The sequence below is a fragment of the Podarcis bocagei genome (assembly GCF_964188305.1).
Source record: "Podarcis bocagei genome assembly, chromosome: 8".
NCBI classification, from domain to species: Eukaryota; Metazoa; Chordata; class Lepidosauria; order Squamata; family Lacertidae; genus Podarcis; species Podarcis bocagei.
The window spans coordinates 45,792,761-45,819,213 of NC_138133.1; the positions used below are offsets into that span (position 1 = coordinate 45,792,761).

Consider the following 26,453-nt stretch of genomic DNA (forward strand, 5'->3'; position numbering starts at 1 on the left):
TGTTTATTCACAGGCCAGAACAGAACTGAACTGAAGGGTTCAGCCAGCCTGCTTATATAGAGCTCCACTAGAACGCAACAGTAACCATTTTCTGTAACTATCCAATCACTGAACGTCACTTTCAATCCCTTATTTGCATATGTGGACCTGAACTATCTACAGTATCCCCCTGCTGGCCCAGGGTGAGAACTTCAGTACATAACAATTTATTTTACTCTTTATTATTACATTATATCCCACCTTTCCTCCAAGGAACTCGAGGTGGCGTACATGATTCTCCCCTCTCTCCATTTTAATCTAACAACCCAGAAATTGTTGGATTCCCAACAATTCCCACCCAACATAGCCTATAGACAGGAAAGAGGGTTATTGTCCAAAACGTCTGGAAGATACCAAGTTAGGGAGGACTGATACAGATTTAGGCACAACTTCTGCAAGTATGAGGCAGAGGTTCTTTTTCATTCACAAATGATTAGTGCTGAACTTCCCAGGTTTCTTAGAAACATCTTTGGGATCAATAAAAAGGTCATGGCAGCAATGCATAGATCATGAGTTGCCTAGGCCATTTTCAGATAACACACAACCATGTATTCATGTTTTGAAAGCAGAAACACATGCTGACATACATTTATGGCTCTGTTTCTGTATTTGTCTTAAAAACACCACAAGTGCACGCCATAAGCAAAAGATTTAGCATGAATCATTACAGAGTCTTACTGCCAAGCAGAGAAAAACTATGCTTTAAAAAAGAAGTCACACTCTTATAAGGTTGCAAAACTAATTAATGCAATGGTCCAGGATAGCTAAATAAATTCCTGGCAACGCTGTTGGGCAAACCATGAGTAATTAATTGGCTTAAACAAACCATCTAGTGTTTGGGGGGTGGAGGTGTGGATTTTCAGAAACAAGCATAGCTGGCTATTTAACTCTTTCCTGGTCTTACATGCCAAGCTCTATTTTGCCTTGCAGATCTAATGTAGTAAAAGCACTATTAAGAATTTCACTTACTCACAGCACACATTCTTTGTGTCTAGTCATTCAAATTAGTGTTGATTAATAATAGAGCTGAAGCCAATACAGCTGTATGCCCTGAACAACTGCACTTTCTGTGTTAATAACTGTCTTGTGCCATGTGTCAACACAAATGCTAAAGTTATAATGAATGCCAGATATGTTTCTTCTGCATTAAAGACATGTGCTAGTGGTCTTTGGAATGGAAGAAAAAGGGTGACGAAAGGATAGTGTCATATCAGTAATAGGTAATGGAATTGTGGTTTCTTTCCTTATTTGGTAAAGTCCAAAGCAGTTTAATAATTTCTATTGTTCTCAAGAAAATGCAAAAGGCAATATATACAGTGAGAGATTTTACTTTCTTGGGCTCCATGATCACTGCAGATGGTGACAGCAGTCACGAAAATTATTATTTTTTTATAATCATATTTATTAGCATTTCCAATAATAACAGAATAAGAAAAATAGAGAAGATAAAGAAAAGAAATAAAAAGAAAGACAAATTTACATTCTTGCTTTCATAACCTTCTTTCCAGGACTCCCTCCTTCCCCTCCCGACCGTATTCCCCTTTCCCTAGGTTGGTTCCACAAGCTCTCATTCCCAATTAAAACCTAATATGTTTAACCCTTTAGCCAATTTAAATTTATACAATCTTACCATCACTCCTCATCTTTAACAGAAATAGAAAAAAGATTTTCCCCCCAAGATCTGCCCCAATTTCCTTCCACGAATTCCCCCTTTTTTTAAAGAAAACATGTTAAATCAAGATACCAAAGTTATATAAAGAAATAGAAGATAAAAGATACAGTGGTACCCCGCAAGACGAATGCCTCGCAAGACGGAAAACCCGCAAGACGAAAGGGTTTTCTGTTTTGGAGGCGCTTCGCAAGACGAATTTCCCTATGGGCTTGCATCGCAAGACGAAAGCCCATAGGGAAATGCTGGCGGTCAGGAGCAAAGACTTTCGCCCACAGCCGGCCTTCAGAAGAGGACCTCTTCTGAAGGCCGGCGGGGGGCAAAAGTCTTTGCTCCCCCCCCCCGCCTGCCTCCCCCCCGCCTGCCCCGGGCGATCTTAAAATGCTGGCGGGCGGGAGCGAAGCGTTCGCTGCCGACCCCCAGCATTTTAAAATCTCCCCGTGTCCTGGGAAGATTTTAAAATGCTGGGGGTCGGGAGCGAAGCGCTGCCGACCCCCAGCATTTTAAAATCTCCCCGTGTCCTGGGAAGATTTTAAAATGCTGGGGGTCGGGAGCGAAGCGCTGCCGACCCCCAGCATTTTAAAATCTCCCCGTGTCCTGGGAAGATTTTAAAATGCTGGGGGTCGGGAGCGAAGCGCTGCCGACCCCCAGCATTTTAAAACGCTGTTCCGAAGTGGGGAGTGGGGGCGGGGACACCTGCCCCCGCCGCCCCACTTCGGAAAGCTGTTCCGAAGTGGGGCGGGGGGGCGGGGACACCTGCCCCCGCCGCCCCACTTCGGAAAGCTCTTCCGAAGTGGGGAGGGGGGCGGGAACACCTGCCCCCGCCGCCCCACTTCGGAAAGCTCTTCCGAAGTGGGGAGGGGGGGCGGGAACACCTGGCCCCGCCGCCCCACTTCGGAAAGCTCTTCCGAAGTGGGGAGGGGGGGCGGGAACACCTGGCCCCGCCGCCCCACTTCGGAAAGCTGTTCCAAAGTGGGGCGGGGGGGCGGGGACACCTGGCCCCGCCGCCCCACTTCGGAAAGCTCTTCCGAAGTGGGGAGGGGGGGCGGGAACACCTGGCCCCGCCGCCCCACTTCGGAAAGCTCTTCCGAAGTGGGGAGGGGGGGCGGGAACACCTGGCCCCGCCGCCCCACTTCGGAAAGCTCTTCCGAAGTGGGGAGGGGGGCGGGAACACCTGGCCCCGCCGCCCTACTTCGGAAAGCTGTTCCGAAGTGAGGCGGGGGGCGGGGACACCTGGCCCCGCCGCCCCACTTCGGAAAGCTCTTCCGAAGTGGGGAGGGGGGGCGGGAACACCTGGCCCCGCCGCCCCACTTCGGAAAGCTCTTCCGAAGTGGGGAGGGGAGGCGGGAACACCTGGCCCCGCCGCCCCACTTCGGAAAGCTCTTCCGAAGTGGGGAGGGGGGGCGGGAACACCTGGCCCCGCCGCCCCACTTCGGAAAGCTGTTCCGAAGTGGGGCGGGGGGGCGGGGACACCTGGCCCCGCCGCCCCACTTCGGAAAGCTCTTCCGAAGTGGGGAGGGGGGCGGGAACACCTGGCCCCGCCGCCCCACTTCGGAAAGCTCTTCCGAAGTGGGGAGGGGAGGCGGGAACACCTGGCCCCGCCGCCCCACTTCGGAAAGCTCTTCCGAAGTGGGGAGGGGGGGCGGGAACACCTGGCCCCGCCGCCCCACTTCGGAAAGCTCTTCCGAAGTGGGGAGGGGGGCGGGAACACCTGGCCCCGCTGCCCCACTTCGGAAAGCTGTTCCGAAGTGGGGCGGGGGGCGGGGACACCTTCTGAAGGCGGGCAGGGGGCGAAAGTCTTTGTCCCCCCTGCCTGCCTTCCCAGGGGCTTTTAAATCGCCCCGGACAGCGGAGAAGTCCTCCGCTGTCCGGAGCGATTTTAAAATGCCGCCCGCCAGCATTTTAAGATAGCCCCGCACAGCGGAGAAGTCCTCCGCTGTCCCAGGGTTTTTTAAAATGCTGGGGGTGGGAAGAAAAGCCCTTGTCCCCCCCCCCAGCCTTCAGAAGAGGTCCGGGGACAGACTGTCCCCGGACCTGGTCTGAAGTCGGTTTCCCTAGGAACGCATTAATTGATTTTCAATGCATTCCTATGGGAAACCGTGCATCGCAAGACGAAAAAACCGCAAGACGAAGAGAATTGCGGAACGAATTAATTTCGTCTTGCGAGGCACCACTGTATAAGAAGATTCAAAAAGTTGGTTACATAGCCTTCGGATTCCAAGATTCCCCCTCCCTTCCCCGGTTTGAATTCCCCGTGTCCATCAGTCTGTGTGTTATCGGCCTGGAGGTCTCAAGTCCACAGCCAAATTTCCCTCATTCCACCTTGCCGGTTTTCTTTAAATTTATTTGTTTTATTTATGTTTAACTTCAAAAATCCAGTCTAATAGAGGCCTTTAGTTTCCTTGGTCTTTGTTGCTCCTCCCATTGTTCTTTCCGTGTCGTAGTTGGTCCTTTGTTCTTTTTATTCCTTACTTTCTCAGGTTTCTTGTCTTGTTCAGCTGCTAAAACGTTCTTATTCCAAAATCTAGTATCTCTACAGAGGTTTGTTATTCAGGAACAAAAACTTACGTCCAGTCCCTTCCTTTCTTCAATAGAAAATTCTATTGTCTCCTTTTAATATAAACACCTCTGTAGACAAAATAGTATTTCAGTTTTGCAGCTTTCCCAGAAGATAAGACCTGTGCACATCCCAGAGTAGTTTCCCACATACGACCGCTTGTAATGTCCCGAAACCCCTCTAGGGGGATTGCAGTAACTTTGTATCCTCTAATCCAAAAGTCAAATTGTTGTTTCTTTTTCCCCCCAACAGTTTGTATCCATATTATATCAAATTGCAACAGAATTAACTTTATATTCTCAAGATTTGACAGCTACTTTGACAGCTGTCAAATTCTCCGTCTCTCTTCGCCAGGTTCTACGAATCGCCCCGGTTCCCAGGGGGGGTTGCCTTTTCCTCTCACCCTCCACTTTTCTCCTCCAGCACAATTCTTGTAATTTCGCATCGTGGAATTAATAATTTTTATCAGCAATAAACTTCTGGATCGATCTTGGTTGCCCAGTCCTTGTTTTAGCATGTTTACAATCAGGGGGGGACTGACTTCCTTTTTAGATCGCCCCCGCTCGTGCCGAATCCGAAAAAAATTTCTTTTTTTCTCCTTTTATACCCAGTTACCCAATTACTCACGGGTTGTTGTTAAAAGTCCGAATTTCCAATGGAAGAAGCCAGCGCTCTCCGTCGAATGGCATGCGGCTGCGCTCGGCAGGGGAAGCGGAGGACTCACAGCACCACGCCACTCCCCGGCACCCGATCGGAAGCCTTTAAAAAGGCTCCTTCACGAGTCGGGAGGGCACTAGCGGTGCCAGCCGAGTCACCATGTCCACGGGCTCCGTGCCCGTGGTTTTTAAGGGTCCCCGCGTCGCCGGCGCGGTAGGACCCAGCCCCTGCCGAGCAGACTCCCTCCGGAGCTCGGAGGGAGTCCGTCATTTGGCGATGGCGCCAACCCGGAAGTGAGCAGTCACGAAAATTAAAAGACGCCTGCTTCTTGGGAGAAAGGTGATGGCAAACCTAGACAGCATCTTAAAAAGTAGAGACATCAGCTTGCCAACAAAGGTCCGTATAGTTAAAGCCATGGTTTTCCCAGTAGTGATGTATGGAAGTGAAAGCTGGACCATAAAGAAGGCTGATCGCCGAAGAATTGATGTTTTTGAATTATGGTGCTGGAGGAGACTCTTGAGAGTCCCATGGACTGCAAGAAGATCAAACGTATCCATTCTTAAGGAAATCAGCCCTGAGTGCTCACTGGAAGGACAGATCATGAAGCTGAGGCTCCAATACTTTGACCACCTCATGAGAAGAGAAGACTCCCTGGAAAAGACCCTGCTGTTGGGAAAGATGGAGGGCACAAGGAGAAGGGGACGACAGAGGACGAGATGGTTGGACAGTGTTCTCGAAGCTACAAACATGAGTCTGACCAAACTGCGGGAGGCAGTGGAAGACAGGAGTGCCTGGCGTGCTCTGGTCCATGGGGTCACGAAGAGTCAGACACAACTAAACGACTAAACAACAACAACAATATATACCTGACTAGAAATTACACTTCTGCCTACAAGCCAACAAGCAATCTGAAGCAGATTACATGGAGAACATAGGAGCCAGCTCCAGGGGGCCTGGGTACCCACAATAATAAAATTGTGGGGGCTGGGCACCCATAAAGTCAATGAGAAAAGCCAGCAGGTAGCAGTAGCACTGCCTCCAAGAGAGAAGCAGTTCAGCTCCATCCTCCACAACCAGCCAGTGAGGCTCTCTTTTATGGGGGAGGGGGAGCCTCAAACACAGAGGCAGTGTCTCTACCTCTGAGTCTGAGCCCCTCGCCGCAGAAAAGGGTGCGTTGCTGGCTGTAGGTAGGAGGAGGAAGATGATCCACCACCAGCAGCCGCCACAATGCACTGTGATGTCTCATGTCCACGTGGTGGCAGGTACCCACAATCCGAAGGACGAGATGGCACCCCTGTTGGACAGCAATACTGGAAGCAAAGTCCCTTAATATTGACTGGATACTGAAAACCCTTAATGACAGCAGCAAAATAAACCCCACCCTTACATGCACTGCAAAACCAATCCATATTAGGGCAGGAAATATATGTGTTCCATTGTTGGACATATATTTTTTGTAAGTATGCATGCAAACAAACACACACACACACACCTGGCTTTGAGTGTGTGAAGTGTGTAAACTTTCTCTCTTACCTGCCAGGGTACCCAGTAACTTGGCATAGTAGTTTCATAGGGATTATGTCAGGGTTCAGTTGTACATCTCAACAGCTACATAAAACCACTGGCAGTTGTTGTTTACAACTTTCCCCTTTTGGACTGTTTGGTTTCAAAAAAAAAGTTTTCTATGTCTTCTTTATTTGTTTTTAATTTTGTCATTTGTTGGTGTTATATTATTCTAACTTCTTCATTCTTGGAGTAGATCCACTGATACTAGTGAGGCCTTAAAGGTAAAGGTACCCCTGCCCGTATGGGCCAGTCTTGACAGACTCTAGGGTTGTGTGCTCATCTCACTCTAGAGGCCGGGAGCCAGCACTGTCCGCAGACACTTCTGGGTCACGTGGCCAGCGTGACAAGCTGCATCTGGCAAGCCAGCGCAGCACACGGAACGTCGTTTACCTTCCCGCTAGTAAGCGGTCCCTATTTATCTACTTGCACTTAAGGGTGCTTTTGAACTGCTAGGTGGGCAGGAGCTGGGACCAAATGACGGGAGCTCACCCCGCCACGGGGATTCAAACCGCGGACCATGCGATTGGCAAGTCCTAGGCGCTGTGGGTAAAACCCGCGTCCCTTAGTCACTTAGTGAGGCCTTAGTCATGACCAATTTATGTCCCATTGATTTAATTGGGTCTACTTTAAGCATAAATATCTGGATCCAACCCAGCAAGTTTAGACCCTTAGCAACTTATAATAAATGATGATGTCAGATAAATGAAAACCTGGCAAGCCTGCTGATTACAGGCCTCGTTCTGTCTATGGAAGAACTAGACCACATGAAGCAGAAGATCAGAAACTTCAAAGCATCTTGCTAGGAGGTCTTCATCCTCATTCATAAAAGATCCCTCTTTTCTCTTCTAACACAGGACAGGGGTTACATCTCTGTATTTGTTTGCCTTATTGTAGTTGCAGCAGTGATGTATTTCAAGCCAAGTATAGCTTGCTTTCTTGGATATTGTTTGGTAAGTGAAATTAGTCTGTTCTATTAAACTATGTGCTGGACCACCCAATAATTTCCACACACAAGCTGCTGAGCATGACCAGATGGTTTTGTACTTTTGATTCCGACAAACAGAGCTCCAAAAGTTATGTATCAACTAAAGATAGATGTTTCAAAGGGTGGGTGGGGGAAATGCCCTTGATATTTTTCAGATCCCACTGAGCCAAAGATTGCATTTAAATGCAAATTCTAAGCAGAATTGTGTACAAATGTTTAGTTCAAACATATATTAGCGTACACTATATTATATGCCAGTGGCTGTCATATACTAATATAAAATTCTGCCTTTGTTTTTTATATGTATACACAGACGATTTTGCAGAAGAAGAGGAGGTTCAGTCCTTTGGCTATAAGAGGTTTGGTAAGTTAAATCCTCACATTTTCATAGTGTTTAAACGGAGAAGAAAAACTTCTTCAGATGTAGCACAAAAGTGTTGTGAATGTTTACGACTAGCAGGTAATTCAAACTTTAAAAGGAAGAGACAAGATATTTGACTGGAGGTTGAAAGTGTTGGAATACGTTTGGAGAAGATGTGTTAGTTGTATAAAGTTTACTTATTATAGAGAACTGTTTTCATCACTTGCTTATTTATGTCATTGTTTTTGCCAATCATTGTAATTCAGAAGGAATAGTTCTTTACTAGCAACTGAGAGCCATGCCATCTTGATACTATGACTTAAGTCACTTCCTGACATTAGTCTTAATAGTGACAGTAGCAACAAGAGAAGGCATGAAACACAAAGTGCATTATAAAAGTATTGCTTCCTGTTGTGAGTCTGAAGTACCATCACTGTTCAGGTACAGCAATAGCCTTCCCAACTCTGTGCATCTCCTGCTAGCCCATGTGGACTAACGCTGAGCAGAATGGGGAATTTCCTCCTTCCCCTCTACCCATGTGGTTTGTGAGTACTTGATACCCTTACCTATTACTTTAAAGACCATTTACATTGCAGCAGTTGATGATAATGAATTAACTTATTAATCACCTTATATCTATGTATCTCGCAAGTTGATTTACAGATTATTATAAAAACAACTAAAACGGTTTTTAAGATAGTACAGAAACAGCTGAAAATATAACCACATAAGCTTTGTGTAAGCGAGTCATAATTTATGCTCAATAAACAAGACTGGAGGAGCCTTGAGTTTTAAATTGGAAGCCTTTCCATTGACTTCCAGCATGGTGGCTTTGTAGTGTATGAAAATGTAATGGCCTGTGAATAATTTAAAAATACTGCTCCGCAATACAACAAAGTAATAATTAAGCATTGCAGCTGAGAGGCATTTTCAAGATCTATTATGTGACAGAACAGGTACAAATATCTTAAGTTTTCTTTTGTCCCCCATGAATTGACCCACTTTAAACTATAGTAAATCTCTTCTGATGATTTCAGAAGTATCATATTACTAACGAGAGAGACAGTAGAGTGGGAAGCTTTTATAGTGTTGGCAGCAGGAAGGAATTTAACAGACTGAACTAAAACAAGGAGAGGGTAAAGGCATTTTTACCTTATTCCCCCTCTCCTCAAATACACTTCAGGGACGCCTCCTCACTCTAGGATTCTGTGTTCCTTAGAGGTGGAAGGCAATCTTATATTTGGAAGAAAGCCCTTTTAAAATAGTCTAAACAGTGAATTTTCCCTCCCTCAACAAACATGCAATCCCACATCCTCTGTCCGTGGGATCACTAACTTATTGAGTTCACTTGAAATGCCAGATTATGCTACCATTCCCTGCAATAGGCAAAACCATAGTCTCGCTGAATTGAGCCAAAAGAGTATTAAATAACAACCAGTGTGGACTCTGGCCTTCTTTGAAAGTGCTTGGAGAAATATGAGCTTGTAGTGTGTGCTGTGTGTGTTTATTTAAACAGTGGAGGAAAGTCACAAGGTTAGGAGAAGTTCTTTGTCTAAATTTTCATCTTCTTCTGCATTTAAGTTAGCTTAGAAAGTAGATGACTGAGGGACATGTTGAATTCACGAGTCGGAAGGAAAATAAAATAAAATAAAACAAGTTCTGTACAAGTTCAGTGCCATCCAAGGCTTAAGACAATAAAAAGAATCTAAGCATCTTCCTTAAAACATAGAGATTATATGAACATACGTATAAGTGCAATGTGTCAGTAACTCCTATCTATGAAAATTTGTTGAAGTACAGTCTCCTTTTGCCAGTGCCACATACCTCTGACTGCAAGAGGACGAGACCACAACATGAGTGATTGATTTTCCTGGCATGCCCCTGCTTATAAAAACTCCCCATGACATCTGGTTGACCTCTGTCAGCAGATGCAAGAATGCTGAGTTAACTGGACCACTGACCTGACCCAACGTGGTGATTTTTATGCTCTTAGGAATAGCTCCTCAGTGACAGAATGGTGTGTTCATCCATTCCAGGGGTACTATGGTGTGCAAAGGAATTGCCAAGAGTGACAGGTTTGCTGATTCAGATGTTCATTATTCTAGTCTGCAGTGTTAACACGATATAAATGACAAAGCACCTTTTCTTATCACTCTTAGTTAGACATCAGTCAGGGAGTAGCTTCTTTGAAGGCAACTGCTCCAGATAATGAACCAGAGATTTATGTATATTCTGGGAAGCTGCCACCAGAACGAACCCCTTCCTAAACCAGGAAATTTTTGTTGTAAAACACCCAGTGAACAAACTGTGGAAGATGACTTGTCAGAGATAGAATTATACATGGACTTCCAAGCATTCCCTTTGGAACATTGGTTTTGATGAGACATAATTGCTTTGCATTTTAAATCTAGAATTACACCCATCACGATGTTGATGGTGATCATAATGGATACTATTTTCCTGGTTGTTCCAAATTGTTGTTCTTTGAGGGGGTGTCCAGTGCAGAGGCATCATCATCATTTTCCCATTTCCCACTGATAGTTCCCATATATTTTCACCCATTGCAAAGATGTCCCTATAGCAAAAAGCTACCACCACCGTACCATTTTGTTAATTATTCCCCTATAGCCCTAGTATCAGAGGTAGTGTTACCATGAATTCGGAAGGGGGGGTGGAATCTAGAAAGTTGAAAAAACTATTTTAAAAAATGTTTTGATGGCTGTTCTTTGCTTCAAAACTATATGGAATCATTCAAGAAGCTGCAGTAAGTTTTTGTTCTTGAATACTCATTGTTTGCTATGCAGATGTGATTTTGGTATTCCCTCTGTTTTGAGAAAATATTTTCCTTCACCCTCCTTAAGCTGCTGTCATTTGGTGAGTTAGCAGCAGTTTAATGACAAAAAGCAAATATTGGGAAGAAAGTGAAAGAATTTGACTCAATTCTTGTCATGGAATGATGGAATGGTGTCTGAACTATGAATAAGGTAGAGAGAGAGAAAATACTGTCTTCTTCAGAAGTAGAATGAAACAACAGATAAAGGTAACATCCTTCCATTCATTGTTGATCTCTGAAGTGAAGCAGATCTGAAAGAAGTGTGGTGGCAACTTGACACAGCCATATGTATGTTGGGATGCCAGCGTAAATATGGGGAAAAGCAGTTCCATTCACAAGAAGCAGAATGCCTGATGTGTTAAAAAGGGTAGAATGTTGATGTATGGAAATTCAAAATAGGGCCTGCTACAATCATTGCATGCCCAGCTGCAGAGTCCCCCCACCCCGGTGTGCCTGTATTGAAAAGGGGTAAATGAATGGATGAAACAGCTGTCTGGGATTTAAAATGGTGGAATTGTCAGCAGCATTAGCAGACAACAGCTAACTCCTTGGAGGGTGTCTATAAAAATCATCATCCATTTATTATCTGATGAATCATTATGGGATAATCCAGGGTGGGGTATGCTCTTCATAGCATCTTCTAAATTGCTGTCATAGTGATGATTGTCTTCATAATGGTCAAAACTTAATGGAGAGCTCTCAATCATTATTAAGTGCATTGCATTCCCGTTGTTTCCTTTACAGAACTTTGTGGCTTTATGACCTTTGCCAGGGGTGGGGATGAAGATGAGTTCAGAATCAAGCGCATAATTCTCATGGTCATGGAGAAGAATGGGGCAGCTGTGTGTACCATGCACTGTTTTCCAACCAGTGGTTCTTGACCCCATGGGTGTCACAGGATGGGTTGGGGGGAAAATTAAAACGATGTACAAAACCAAAGTTTATATTTACACACATATATTTTAATATAGGAGTACAACATTCTTTTTCAGTCCTTCAAGAAGATACGTGTGTGTGTGTTTGGCATTATATATATATATATTTAAAGATAGCTGGTTTTGTTGCTTTGTTTTTATTGCAGTCATCACTGAATTGCAAAGATATGATGCTGCAGGTGGGATGCAGCTTCTTTTATAAGTTTGTTTCCAAGTGCAACAAACATACAGTATACCTTAAATAGTTACAGTATTTTTTTAGCTTTGCCTTTGGGTTAATATATAGTATCTGCAGTGCTACACACACACGTTACCTCTACTCCATTCACAAAGGATGTTAAAATTACACATTATCAATTAAAATACTTTTTTAAAAGTGTGATTAAACTGGCCACCTTATTTTGAAGAAATAGCCACCTTGAGGGACCCAATCTGGATTCATTGCAATTTTCTGCTGAAGGTCACTTTCTTTAGCTGATACCCCACCCCACAAGGCAAACAGCATCTTTGGGTACAAATAACAGCCTGGAGTGGTGGTCACAAACTATGTATTTTTCAAGTGCAAAGAGGATCACTAGTCTAAAAAAGTTGAAAGACTCTGATATTGTGTGGGGTACACACACACACGTACTGTAGATTTGCTATGATTCTGCTGACCTTAAGTCACAGTCCTAAGGCATGTTACCATAGTATAAACCAAGTTTCCCCAACCTGGTGCCCTCCAGATATTTTGGACTAAAATTCCCAACTGCTGATGTAGAAGATAGGGGAAGGTAGGGGAAAGCTGCTATGGAAAGTGCAGAAGTAAATTACTGAAAATTCTTCATGCTTGGTTGCCTGTGGCAGAGCTCAAGGAACCCCATATTGCTTTTCTGTCAGCACAGTGAAACTGTAACCAAGCCTTTATCCAAAGTGCAGAGATCCTAAATGCTAGCCAAGAAACAGCAGGAATAGTAATTTTATTTAGTCTTGCCTCTTTTGAAAATGTCATTTGCCCTTTTGCAATGAGCTATCCAAACAAGAAAACAAAACTTTCTCTTGCTTGTTTTGAGCCCATGTGGCTTTCTAGATGAATGCTTAAGCATGTAATGAAAGATATAAGAAATGGGAGACTTTGGTAAAGAAAATATGGAAGAGTGTTGAGCAATAGCTTCTATTTTATTTTCCATTTTCCATACATAGATTGATGCCAATGATTCTACCAGAAAACCTTAGTGTTGGGGATGGGCAGTGGAGCTGAATTTGTTCAGTGAATTATTGGAACTTCCAGAACAATTCATTATATGGACTTGTCTACGTGAGGTGTTATTAATGTCTCATTTTAACATGAAAAAGCAGATTATTATTTTTCCATTCTCTATCTAGGGTGTTGTCTAATGTTTTCACACATACAAATGCTTTATTTGCCTGATAGGGCTGCCAGGTTTTTGAAGAACAGCTTTCATGGAAAAGAGTGTGATGGGTTAGAAATTGCCTGCCACCAGCCTGATAGCAAGTTCAGTAGTGTTCTTCTGACAGAGTAAGATTCCTGTGGGTGTAATTTTAAATCAGAGCTTGGGGGTTTACCTGAATTGCTAGAAAGCAAACTAATTTGGGGAAAATCAGAGTTAAGCACAATATATCTTCTTCAGTCAAACGGTATGACTTTGAGGCAGCCACCAGCTGCTTCTTTAGCTGTCTTCTAGGGTTAAAGTTGTCCCTATTCTGAATGAGGCAGGCCTGTCTTGGTCACTTCCCAAATGGTCATTATAAACATGTAACTGCTAGTCAAAGTAAGATACAAGCCCTTCACAAAATTACGCAACACCCATTTAAACATGTGGCAGCCTGCCTACACAAGCTCAGTAAAACATGTTATGTAACAGATTTTGGCCACTGTGTTTAAAACTCGTGTGTGTTTTTCCAGTGGCACCATTTCTTCTCACTTCTGTAAGAATACACCTTCTCCCCCCCCCTCCTTTTTTTAAAAAGTCAGTGATAAAGACTTTGATTTTTTATATTTTTCTTGCATACACCTGACTATGGAACAGTCCAAGTAGATACGATTTTAGTGTGTTACTTGTACAGTGGTACCTCGGGTTACATACGCTTCAGGTTACAGACTCTGCTAACCCAGAAATAGTACCTCAAGTTAAAAACTTTGCTTCAGGATGAGAACAGAAATCGTGCTCTGGCGGCGCGGCGGCAGCAGGAGGCCCCATTAGCTAAAGTGATGCTTCAGGTTAAGAACAGTTTCAGGTTAAGAACGGACCTCTGGGACTAATTAAGTACCGTACGTAATCCACACCTTTTCCTCCCTGCACATGATCCAGCTAAATAAGGAAGTAGTGATTACATTCTTGGTATATGCCCACCAACCATGTTATTGAGACTTCCTGCATACATTTGTTTTCATCTGCTTTCAAATGGGCACACTGCACAATAATGCAGAATCAGTTTGCAATGAGCTTTTATTTTCTGAATGAAACCCATCTCTCAATAAGTGCTTTTCAGAGGCAAAATACTGTGTGTGAACTATGTGGGGGGAAAGCAAATACTCAGTCACCGTTGATTCTGGAATTGTGTGTACGGAGTCTTCATTCCTAAAATTGAGCCTGTCTTGATGTAATCTACTCATTAAAGAATCCTAATAACGATCAGTCTCACTCTCACACAGACATGTGGTTGAGAGAATCTTCTATCATACATAGTGCCTTTGTTAAAGTCTGCATCCTCACTATGGCCATCCAATCTTCTGTTTTGTTGTTTACTCTTAAATGTATATAAATCCACAGAAATGCATCCTATTTCAGCTTTCTTCATACATACAAATAGACTAAACCTTTATTTTGCTGGGCTTCTCTATTAAAACAAACAAACAAACAAACAAACAAACAAACATTGAGAACTGTCAGTGATCAACAGGTGGATATGGAGAAGAGTGGCAGGTTGTACTAGTTTCTCCAAGGTCAAACTAACGTCCTTTTTCTAGTACTTTTCTGGTTGTTCAGCTGACCATGACTGCTTGGGGAATGATATGCAATAGGGAATTGGGAAGCTCTATCTTCTGCTTTCCTTAATTGCCTAACATTTGAAAAGTACACTATCCTAAAAGCATGTTGTTGCTATTATTTCTGTGCCACCCTTTCTCTTCATTAGGAATGTAGCACAGTGTACAGTAGCACCTCGGGTTATGTCACCCACGGGTAACGTAAAGTTTAGGTTGTGAAAGCGGCCAACCCGGAAGTGTTTCACCCATTCGCAGAAGTGGTCTACCGCCGCGTGCATGCGTATAACAGTGATCCTCAGGTTGCGAAAACCTCAGGATCCAGCCAGACCTCCAGAACGGATCCCGTTCGCAACCAGAGGTACCACTATACAATATCATCAATTAGCCCAAAGCGCTTATGGTCAAAACCCATAAAAACTCCCTGAGAAAGAAGCTAACTTAAAACTACAATCCATATTACAACTGATGGGAGCATCTACCTTCCAAAAGTCCTGGTGAACTTGTACGAATGTCTTTCGCTGACACCTGAAGGCTACCAGTGAGGAGATTCCTCCCCAGGGAAGAGATTCCATAACTGGGGTGCTGCTACCAAGAAGGACCTGTCTTGTGTAATCACCCCTGGGCCATCACCATTGGCAGCAACACAAGCAGAGCCTCTCCCACTGAACGCAGGGTATGGGCCAGAACATACTGAGGGGGGCAATCTTTTAAATACTTCAGCCCATAGAAATTCAGGGTTTTGTACATCAGTACCAACACCTTGAATTGGGCCCGGTAGCTCACAGTCAGCCAATGCAGTGCTTTAAGGATGCTATTAAAGTACATAGTCAAAATCCACTGAAAAGTCCCCCTGGCATACCTCACGGAAATAAATGAGAAATGAATAATAATAATAATAATAATAATAATAATAATAATAATAATAATAAATTTTATTTATATCCCGCCCTCTCCAGCCGAAGCCGGGCTCAGGGTGGCTAACAACAATAAAATAGTGCAACATTCTAAAAACATTTCATTATAAAAATTAATTAAAATCAAATTGATGGCATAAGGACCCTTCCATGCTTTTATGCAATTCATTTCATTTGAGCAGTGGATTATGGCTTTTATGATTTCTGAACAGAATTCGATAACTTGTTGGTGAATTCTTCATAACACAATTGGCCTTGGATGACAGTAAAGTAAAGTTTATTTTATCTTTAAATGAAGAGAAGGCAATTTCAGATTGTACAGATGCAATTATAATGGAAAATACTACTAATAAACACATGTTTTAAAAAATCTCTGTAGTGGGTGAAGTAGGAATATTTCTCTAGCCCTCTAACCAGCATCTGGTTCATACTCAAAGACCATGCTGTAATATTGGCAAAAAAACAGAGGTCATCCTTTACCAATGGAAATTGCTGCAACAAAAATTATATCATATTTCTTTAGTACTCCTTTTGCCATAGCAACAGCATTATATTGCATTAAGTCAAATGGAATTTTATTCCAAAACATACAAATAAGTTGGATTACTACTTCCTGCACTTTTTAGTATGAAAGCAGAATTTTCTCCTTGGTTTCTGCAACAGGTTTTTTAAAAAATTATATTTCATATCTTGTGGAAAGCACGAAGAAATATTTGTATTCATTATTTGAATAGGTGGGTTTCCAAACACCATCAGTCCAGTAAATCTGCAGATATTTCAAACAAACAAACTCATGTCCCAGTTGGGAAAGAACTTGACAGCATAATGTCATAAGGATCAAGCTAATTGGCCTTTTCATTTTAAAGAGAACTTCATGAAACTTGGCTCAGTCAGTTTCATCACATGTTCCTAGTCTGGCACTCCAGTATTGTGCAGCTGGAAGCACAGGAAATATCATGGGGGGAAGACAGCAACATGTCCCCTAGAATAACTCTCTGCAACCCACTATAGCTGCCCATTATAGTGGATTGTTTCTAAGCACCCTAACGTGGTTTGTGCTTTGTGGACGAGATTGACATAAGCACATGATCGGTCTTGGATGTATGTTGCCCAAAGTGTTATCTCTACCACATAGCTATATTTGTGGGAGTGCTGGCAATTAAAATATTCTTTGCTATCTTGGAGTGCATCATACTGGAAATACTAGGTAAAGGTAAAGGGACCCCTGACAGTTAAGTCCAGATGCAAACAACTCTGGTGTTGCTGCGCTCATCTCGCTTTACAGGCTGAGGGAGCTGGCGTTTGTCAGCAAACAGTTTTTCCGGGTCATGTGGCCAGCATGACTAAGCCGCTTCTGACGCAACAGAACACCGACACCTGAGCAGCACACAGAAACGCCAATTACCTTCCCGCCAGAGCAGTACCTATTAATCTACTTGCACTTTGATGTGCTTTCAAACTGCTAGGTTGGAAGGAGCTGGGACCGAGCAACGGGAGCTTACCCCGTCGTGGGGATTCGAACGGCTGACCTTTTGATCAGCAAGCCCAAGGCTCAGTGGTTTAGAACACAGCGCCACCCACGTCCCACTGGAAATACTAGCAGGTGCCAATTTAGTATTAAAACGTCATCCAAAGATAATTCTGCAGCATGTCTGCTTCAGTGATCTAAGACTGTGATAACACAGCTAAATCAGCATGCACAAATTCTGGGTTCTGCTGTATCAACCCCACTTTTTGACTACCTTAGGCATAGGGTAACTTGGAATATTTCTTGGACATGGCAGACCAGTCATCAGACCGCATCTGCCTGTGGCAAATCACAGCCATGACACACTGAAGTATGTGTATAAACAGGTCTTCAGTTTAGCAAAATTCCAGGTTATTGGGGAGGTCTCCTCATCACTCAGGACGCGGGTGGCGCTGTGGGTAAAACCTCAGTGCCTAGGACTTGCCGATCGTATGGTCGGTGGTTTGAATCCCCGTGGCAGGGTGAGCTCCCGTCTTTTGGTCCGAGCTCCTGCCCACCTAGCAGTTCGAAAGCACCCCTAAGTGCAAGTAGATAAATAGGTACTGCTTTATAGCGGGAAGGTAAACGGCGTTTCCGTGTGCTTCACTGATGCTGGCTCGCCAGAGCAGCTTCGTCACACTGGCCACGTGACCTGGAAGTGTCTCCGGACAGCGCTGGCTCCCGGCCTCTTAAGTGAGATGAGCGCACAACCCCAGAGTCGGACACGACTGGCCCGTACGGGCAGGGGTACCTTTACCTTTACCTCATCACTCAGAAACTAAAAACTTGAGACAGTCTGCTTCCTTACTTATTAGAAGGTAGTAGTGCTTTAACAGATGAGTAGAGCCTACTCCTAAATTATTGTAACCACAGTGGAAATCCTGTGTGGAATGCAAATTATGTATGCAAATTGTCTGATGGAATCTGATGTTTATATAACTTGGTTAAAATTATATATAGTGATATACTCTTAGAACTGTAGAGTTAATCTAGTGCATGAAAGGCGACTTGTATCCTGTCTGCTAGGATGCATTTATCTCAGTCACCAGTAGTTAAACAGTCCAGCCTCCAGTTTTTGTTGGCACCAGGTTTAATAAAACCGAAAGAAGACAGCTATATTTTTTGGTCCTGTGTTTGATGTGTGTAGTGCTGAGAACAGCAAAAATGGAGAACAAAGTGCAACAGAGCAGGAACAGCAGTTGTTGTAGAGTCAGTTGTGGTTGGTGAAGGCATCTGATGCTTCAAAATCTAAAAATCCCCTATTGTGGAATGATGAAAAACAATTTGTTGTTGAGCAAAATATAAGCTGAGTTTTTCATTATAGCAGCATACCTCTTCCCATTGTTTTGGACACATTTCCTCAAAATACATATTTCTAATACTCATTCATAGAAAGAGATATTAAAAACTTCAACTGCTCCAACTGGCATGTATTAAAGTTCTCTCTTTGCTCTGACTTGAATTGTTTTGGTTTATATACTGTACTTAACTTCATCAGATTGGAATATGTGATACAGACATATTTCAAGACAAGGTTAAAAACATCTGCAGTTTAGAAACAGGGTCCCTAGGGAGGGTGTTAAATCCAGAGAGTGCTGATCTGTTTCCTGTCTTTGTTATGATTTCTCCACTGTAACTGAATATCCCTCTGAGCTACAGCAAATGAGAGTTATCCTAGTACGGCTGTGTCAGCAGTCCAAGAATTGCTGGCATTACCTCCCCCTTTCACGTATTTCTAGCTAACTTCCAGAATCCCAAAGCAGATTTTTTTTTTCATTTACATTTTAAACTGCTCTATCAGAGGTTGCTTTGAATGAAATGGACACTTGCCTCATGCTCTCATCCTCTGTATGTTAAAAGAACAAATGTAAGTCTTAGCCCAGAGATACCTATGTACACAGAAACATAGAATTGTAGAGTTGGAAGGGACTACGGGGGGTCATCTAGTCCAGCCCTCTTTTTGCCCAACATGGGGTTTGAACCCATGATCCTGAGATTAAGAGTCTCATGCTCTACCTACTGAGCCAACTGACCAAAACTACACAAGAATGAAACAGAAAACATTGCTCAGTTTAAGACACATTGCATGTTATGTCCAATTAAATTAAGACAACCTAGTCCTGGTGAGGTATACCCTAGTACAGAGCTTTCCAAACTTTTCAAATTGGTGACACACTTTTTGGACATGCATCATTTTGCGACACAGTAATTCAGTTTTACTAGCAAACCAGAGGTTAAGCTAACCCTTTCCAGCCCCAAGAGGAGCATGGGGAGCATATGTGCGACACACCTACACCCTGCAGCTGACACACTAATGTGTTGCGGCACACAGTTTGGAAAGCTCTGCCTTAGTACTTTTAGTGAACAAGAGGACTGCAGTTGTGCTCCACTCAGAATTCAGCAAGGTCACAGGACATCCTTACAGGAATCTCAGAAACCTGCCAGAAGGTGTGTAAGTCAAAAAAACCCATGCAATTAATATTATTAGGTTACACAGGACTGGTAATATATTGTTTGGACTGTGCTGAATAATACATGTCAAACAACATGGAAAAGATTCAGAAATGTACATAAATGATAAAGAATCTAAATGAAAGACCCTGCAAGGACAAGTAGAAAGAACTGGATTTGTTCACCATATGTGGAAAAGAGTATGAGTGGAGGATCATACAGTACAGTTAAAAACAAGCTAGCTTTAGATCAAGCTGCCGAAGAAACTTGTACAGTGGTACCTCAGGTTAAGTACTTAATTCGTTCCGGAGGTCCGTACTAAACCTGAAACTGTTCTTAACCAGAAGCACCAATTTAGCTAATGGGGCCTCCTGCTGCTGTTGCGCCGCCGGAGCACGATTTCTGTTCTCATCCTGAAGCAAAGTTCTTAACCCGAGGTACTATTTCTGGGTTGGCGGAGTCTGTAACCTGAAGCATATGTAACCCGAGGTACCACTGTAATTTTCTTTCTAGGAAGTTTTCAAGGAAAGGTTGGGTATGGATGCTTTACTACAGGACTTACTGCTTCCCATTCACTGCCTTCCACCATACAATTTAATGATTGAGATTAGAACTGATTTGTTTAAGATGTTCTGGTGTCTTAGGCAAAGAGAATTAAATAGCTGTAAAAATATTGTAATATGATTGTGGAAATGGTTTGGGTGATATCTTTGGGTCCCAACAAAGCCTTCGTATTTGAAGACTGAAGTAGAAAGGACTACTGTTGGCCAGGCCTGTAAGCACCTTCCATTTTCATGTCTTATAAGTTGGAGAAGAACAGGTGTGTTGCCATAAAGACAGCTGGATAGTGATGCTTTTTCAAGAGGGGTTCGACCTTTCCCATCCCTTCACCTGGCTGGAGGGCACATCACCTAGTATGCAGGAGAACAATAAACCAAAGAGCTAGTCTTTGGTCTATAGCTGAAGCTGGGAGCTGGAAATAAGATGTAAAGGCTTGTCTTCCTCTGTGCTGAATCCAAAGCAATGACTTTGAGGACCTCACCCTCATAAAAACCTAATGCAAAAGCAAGATCTGTGGAGTGTTAGTGCTATAAGCCTTTCCATCTTATGCTCAGATCATATATACAGTGCTCCCTCAGCCAGCAAAGCGAGATGAGCGCCGCAACCCCAGAGTCATCCGCGACTGGACCTAATGTTCAGGGGTCCCTTTACCTTTACCTTGGGTTAAGAACTTAATTCGTTCTGGAGGTCCGTTCTTAACCTGAAACTGTTCTTAACCTGAGGTACCACTTTAGCTAATGGGGCCTCCTGCTGCCACGCTACCACCACGCGATTTCTGTTCTCATCGTGAAGCAAAGTTCTTAACCCGAGGTTCTATTTCTGGATTAACGGAGTCTGTAACCTGAAGTGTATGTAACCCGAGGTAGCACTGTATGTGTAAATAAAACAATATATCCTAAAGACATCACTAATTACAAAATTATTGATGGTAGCACCTAGCAAACGCATAGTAGGAACTATAGATTTTGGCTGTGTGGTACTACTAGAACAAAACTGAGATGTTTATAGAACATCTTGTAGCTGATGGTTTCCCCTAGTTGTTTACTTTTACAAACTTAAGTGATAATTTACTTTAAGACTGGCTTTGCAGTGATCCTTTCCTAAATCCTTTGTTGGGTGCTGGAAGATTATACCTTCCCTACTGGGTTAATTTTGTTTGTTTGTTTTCATTCTTCCTTGGTAGAGAGATGGACATCTGGCAGCTCTTTGATGCTTTCTGTAATGATCTACGTGTTCTCAGGCTGCTTAAGCTGCCAGGGCTGACCGCCACTGAAAGACAGCACAGCTAGTCAGCATATTTCTTGGTCTTGGAAATACACTGCTTGGAAAGTCTGGAACTCACATTGCTTCGCCTTGAACTAAGCAGTGAAGACTAGCCAATAGATTTCCAGAAAACTGTACATATATTTAACACAGGGGAAGTATTTGAACCGTGCCCTCTGTGAGACTTCTGCACAAAATGAGAATGGTGCCAGAAAAGACAGCAGTTCTAGGAGTGACATGCAATTTATATGCCCACTCTTCAGGTTAGGCAAAATATATTTTGAAAAAATGAACTTAACCGACTTCAGTCCATTAATTTCAATGGATCTGTCCTGGATGTTAACTTAGTTGGATACAGCCTACTGTATATATTTTGTGAAGGAAATGTAAGGTTTTCCTTGGTTTGTACTACTGTTTCTTGCATTTCAATGCAACAAATAACAAATTCCATACCATCAATTTTCCAGAAATACTTGTGTGCAGAGGTGGACTTAATACATTATGTTTACTTATCCTTGCTCACATCTGTAGTTTCCAACAATACTGAATACCTGAGGAACAATTATATGTTAATGTAAACAGCATCGTTGTTGTTGTTGTTTTAAAAAATGTATCTTGTGTTGCAAACAAGTTTATTATTGTTGTTTTCGTATCTTTTATTTTAAAAATAGAGGTAGGTAGGAGGAAGGGAAGGAGAGAGATTGACTGATCACTTGAGGGTAAGAAGAGCCTGCTTTTATATAATTGTCTCCTCCATCTTCACAGAGATGGTGATCAGTGCTGCCTAGAGATTACTGTACCTTTTATAATGCAGTGAATGCACCTGCCTGCTGCAGTGTGGAAGTATTTATCCCTTGCAAAATCATTTTATGAATATGGACTTGATACAGAAATGCAGTTTATATGCAGGTCTGTTTCTATTCCTGTGGGTTATCCTTACTAGATCAGGGTATATCTTTGATGCTGACAGGCTTCCTTACACACACACACACACACACACACACACACACACACGTTCTTTTTGGATAGTCACTAATTTAAAAAAAGTATTTTGACAACTTTTCTGGATGTGGTATGGATGCAATAGCTATGCCACTGATTTTTTACTTTAATGGTCTGAGTCATAGTCTTGTTCATATACTGTAAACCAGGGGTGAGGAGGCTTCTTCAGCTTAAGGGCTGTATTCTCTTCTTAGCAACCTTCCAGGGGCCACATGCCAGTCGGTGGAGAGTGGGGGTCAGGGGCAAAAATAGGTGGAGCAACGAATGCAAATTTCACATCTGTACAGCAGGCTAGTTTCTACACACATTCATGCACACACTCTTACAATTCAGACAAGGAAGAGACATTTCCAGATTTCCAGAAAACATTTCAACCAGGCAAAAACACTCAGGGGTGGGTGGGGGTGGGAGTGTGTGGGTGGGTGTAGCAGGGCCAGTGAGGATGTGGCCTGGGGAGAGGGGTGTGTGGCTAAGAGAGATTTCCAAGGGCCAAATAGAGAAGCCTGGAGGCCACATCGACATCTGGTCCTGAGGCTCTCACCCCTGACATATATTGTTTAATAATGTATGTCCACATATCAAATGGTAATAATTGTTCCTCCAGAAAGCAGAAAATGCATTGCTTTTGCACTACAGTGGTGCCCCGCAAGACGAATGCCTCGCAAGATGAAAAACTCACTAGACGAAAGGGTTTTGCAGTTTTTGAGCTGCTTCGCAAGACGAATTTCCCTATGGGCTTGCTTCACAAGACGAAAACGTCTTGCGTTTTTTGCAAGTTTGTTTCCTTTTTCTTAACACCGTTAATACAGTTGCGACTTGACTTTGAGGAGCAACTCATAGAATGCGGTGTGGTAGCCTTTTTTGAGGTTTTTGGCGATTTTTGAAGCTTTTCCAAAACTTTTCCGACACCGTGCTTCGCAAGACGAAAAATTCGCTAGACGAAAAAACTTGCGGAACAAATTAATTTCATCTTGCGAGGCACCACTGTATCTCTCAATTAAGATCACATCATGAAAATCCAAGTCTTCACATTAAGAATAGTACATTCATGGTAGTTCCACAGAAATAGCCAATTTGCTTAGTTTCTGTCTTTCCCATATTGATCTGAATAAACCACAGTTTAAAAGACTGAAATAACTTCTTCATACTTGGCACCTTCACTGCTGTTTTTACTTCCAAAAGGAAGAAAATAGGGCAAGGGGTTACTCTTTTGATTTATCATATTCAGCAAAACTGTGTTATATAGCTTAGAAGCTTGTTAGTTTGCTAGAACAATTTCCTGGTTGTTTCCATAAGAAATATTTCTGGCTCACATTCTTTAAACAAGCTGATTGTTTTGTACAAGTCCAAATTCACATGCCTTTCTAAGTCCTAGTTCAATGAGTCAAGACAATAGGAAGTGCTAGTTTCCTATTACTGTAATTGAATGGAATCACCGCTTTGTACAGATTTGGATTTGAGAAGCAGTCAGACAGATCTCCCATTATTTCCTCTGCAAATATAGGAGCTAATAGTGCAATCAAATGCATATATAATATAAAATAAGCCCCAATGAATTAAATGGAGTTTACTTCCAATCTCAGGTAAGTGAATATAGCTTTGCTGATTGTGTTGTGTAATACATATAATTTTCTAGTGTGTTCATTTAAATAAGCATATACATTAATGCCAGGAGAATGATGGACAACTGTACTGCACATGTGGTAATGATAACTGGGTGATAGATTGCCACCTCACCTGCATATGGCATAGAAAGCACTGCCCCTCCTCTGGGGATACTTGTAACATTCCAAGCTCATGAGTAGCTTCAGGCTGCTGCCAATTTTGTGAAAACTTAACTGGAGGAAAAAACCCCTCTTCTCTCAATACATAGATTTGTTCCCTGATATTGTACTGAATTCAAGTCAAAACAAAATGAAGAATCCATATGTAAGACGAAGATGGGTGTTGCCTGTGCTATTTTTCTAGAAAAACAGGTGCCAGAACTCACCATGAACGCCTCTCTTGTTCTCTTATAATGGCAATGGCACACACCTGAGAGGTGCCAGAACTGAATTCCAGTGAGTTCCAGCTGAAAAAAGCCCTGGGTATTGCCTGAAATACCCTGGGTATTAGCTTGAAAGTTAGAATGTAAGGATCACCTTTCTGTCTCTGGCATTGCTGGTTCCATCAGCACTAGCATGGAAGATGAACCAACTGGTTGTTGAAAGTATCATATTCACATGTAAGCAGGTTTTTGAGTTGATGTGTCTTCCAGTGTTTCTGCTTCATTTTGGCATAAAATCAGGATATGAATAACCAACCTTTGGAGGATGAGGTTCCTGAGGCAAATGAACCAGCCAGGGTTATCTATTCATGGAAAGCAAAGCATGCAATTCGGGTTTGATCGGTTGATTTCCTTAATGCCCGTCTTTCAAGCACAGCAACTGCACAGCAATGGAAACTATGTAAGATTGTCAACTCCCATTTTACATTTTTGAAAATTCAGCTGAAGAGGCCTTGTGGAACATCCCTATCTCACTGAGTTCTGGAAGTGGGGCAGGACGCAGCAGTGGGGAGATGAACGAGGCAGTACATTCCTATTTTGTCTCAGGGATGGAGGAGGTGCTATCTTATTGCCAGTATTGAAATACTGTATGTGGAAGGAGGAATGTGCCACCTTGTCCTTTGCCTCAAGCAGCAAAATGATTTTGGCCAGCCCTGAGTGTTATGCATACTGATCTTCTATCCTTGCACACTAACCTGTTTATAGCACAAAAATGTAGTTTTTCTCAATCCATAATTGTATATGCTTGACCTCAGCATGCTGCTTTCAATCTAGATTTATTGTAGATCCTACTATTCACAAGGGCGGGTGTGGCTACCCAATACCTGTTTGAGAAACTTCCCCTTTATTAGGTTATCCACAACTTTTCCAGGTAAACGAATAAGGTAGTGGTGACTCTGAACTTGGTACATACACACCCACAAATGTAATAAACTCCCCATTGCCAGGACTACTTACATTTGTTTTCAAAAGGACAAACTGCAGGGTAATGCAGAATTAATCTACAATGAGCTTTTATTTTCAGAATGGAACCGGTTTCTTAAGAAGAGCTTTTCAGCTACATTTTTTTTTTTTTTTGCAATAGTTCTAGATTCTATGTAGAAAACAAAGTACCGTACTTGGTCTCCATTGATCCTAGAGCAAAATGTTGTGTGTAAGCAGCCTATGACACCTGGAAGCATTCCACATAACATTCTAAGTAAGGAAGTTTATTAAATTCCCAGCAATGTTAGGTGTGCGATAACTTAATTTCCAATTAGGTTTTTGACCTTGCTCAGTAGGGCATGCACAGCTGGGAACAACATGGAACTGTTTCTCTTTTAGTTTAAGAGGCAGCATTGATCGATGTCCTCTTGGCTGGCTAAGAATCAGGAGGTTTTGGTAGAAAGCATTTTTCTCCAGATTGGCATGTAATTAGGATTTGTTTTTACTGAATTTAACAAATAACTGTGCAGCCAGTTATGCTAAACCTGTTTCTGGATGTGTATCACTTCAGATTGCTGGTCACATTACTGAAGGTTCCTACATACAAATTTCCTGTGCTCAGCCCATCTCCAAGAATTGCTAGCATTTGTGTGGAGGGAAGTTTTGTACAGATGAACATTGACTCAAGTGAGTCTGAAGTGGTTCAGTTCAGATACAGTTCAGAGAGCCAGAGATTTTAGGCCAATTCATACAATTTATTCTCTTCATCTAAAGGTAATATTGCATTTGATGTGTGCTATTTCAAGAGCAGGGCTGTGAATGTGGGGTATGGATTTTAGATATAAATGTATGTGCTGAAGCAGCAGCAATTTCTGGCTGAGGTGTTTTTTTCTTTTGTTTTTATGCCCTTTCTCTCTTACCCCTTTCTTCTCCTTTAAGTGGTCCTGTTCTATATACATTGGTGATATAAGGCTATTTTGCAAAAATATGATAAGTATTCTTCTTTTCTATTAAAATAAAATAGAAGTTTGCTGGTGAGGAGGAGGATAATATTAATATGCATACATCCTTGGCATCAGCCACTTGTAGTTAAAACATAACCTATGAATTACAAGTTTCCCTTTTGCTCCTTAACAAAGCATTTTGTTAATGAAAACACCTCTCCTGTTTATCATCATCATCAATCTTTATTA

General features: G+C 42.6%; 1 protein-coding gene across 2 annotated transcripts in view; it reads left to right on the forward strand.

Moving 5' to 3' along the window:
• COLEC12 (collectin subfamily member 12) overlaps window positions 1–26,453 on the forward strand; it is an 85,961-nt gene that overhangs the window by 11,737 nt on the left and 47,771 nt on the right. For both annotated transcript variants that reach the window (XR_014010952.1, XM_081205748.1), the window contains exon 2: window positions 7,787–7,837. Coding sequence is in view for 1 of the 2 variants with exons in the window: in XM_081205748.1 (XP_081061874.1) it covers window positions 7,787–7,837 (51 nt within the window). In the remaining variant the exon portion in view is untranslated. The remainder of the gene's footprint in view (window positions 1–7,786; window positions 7,838–26,453) is intronic.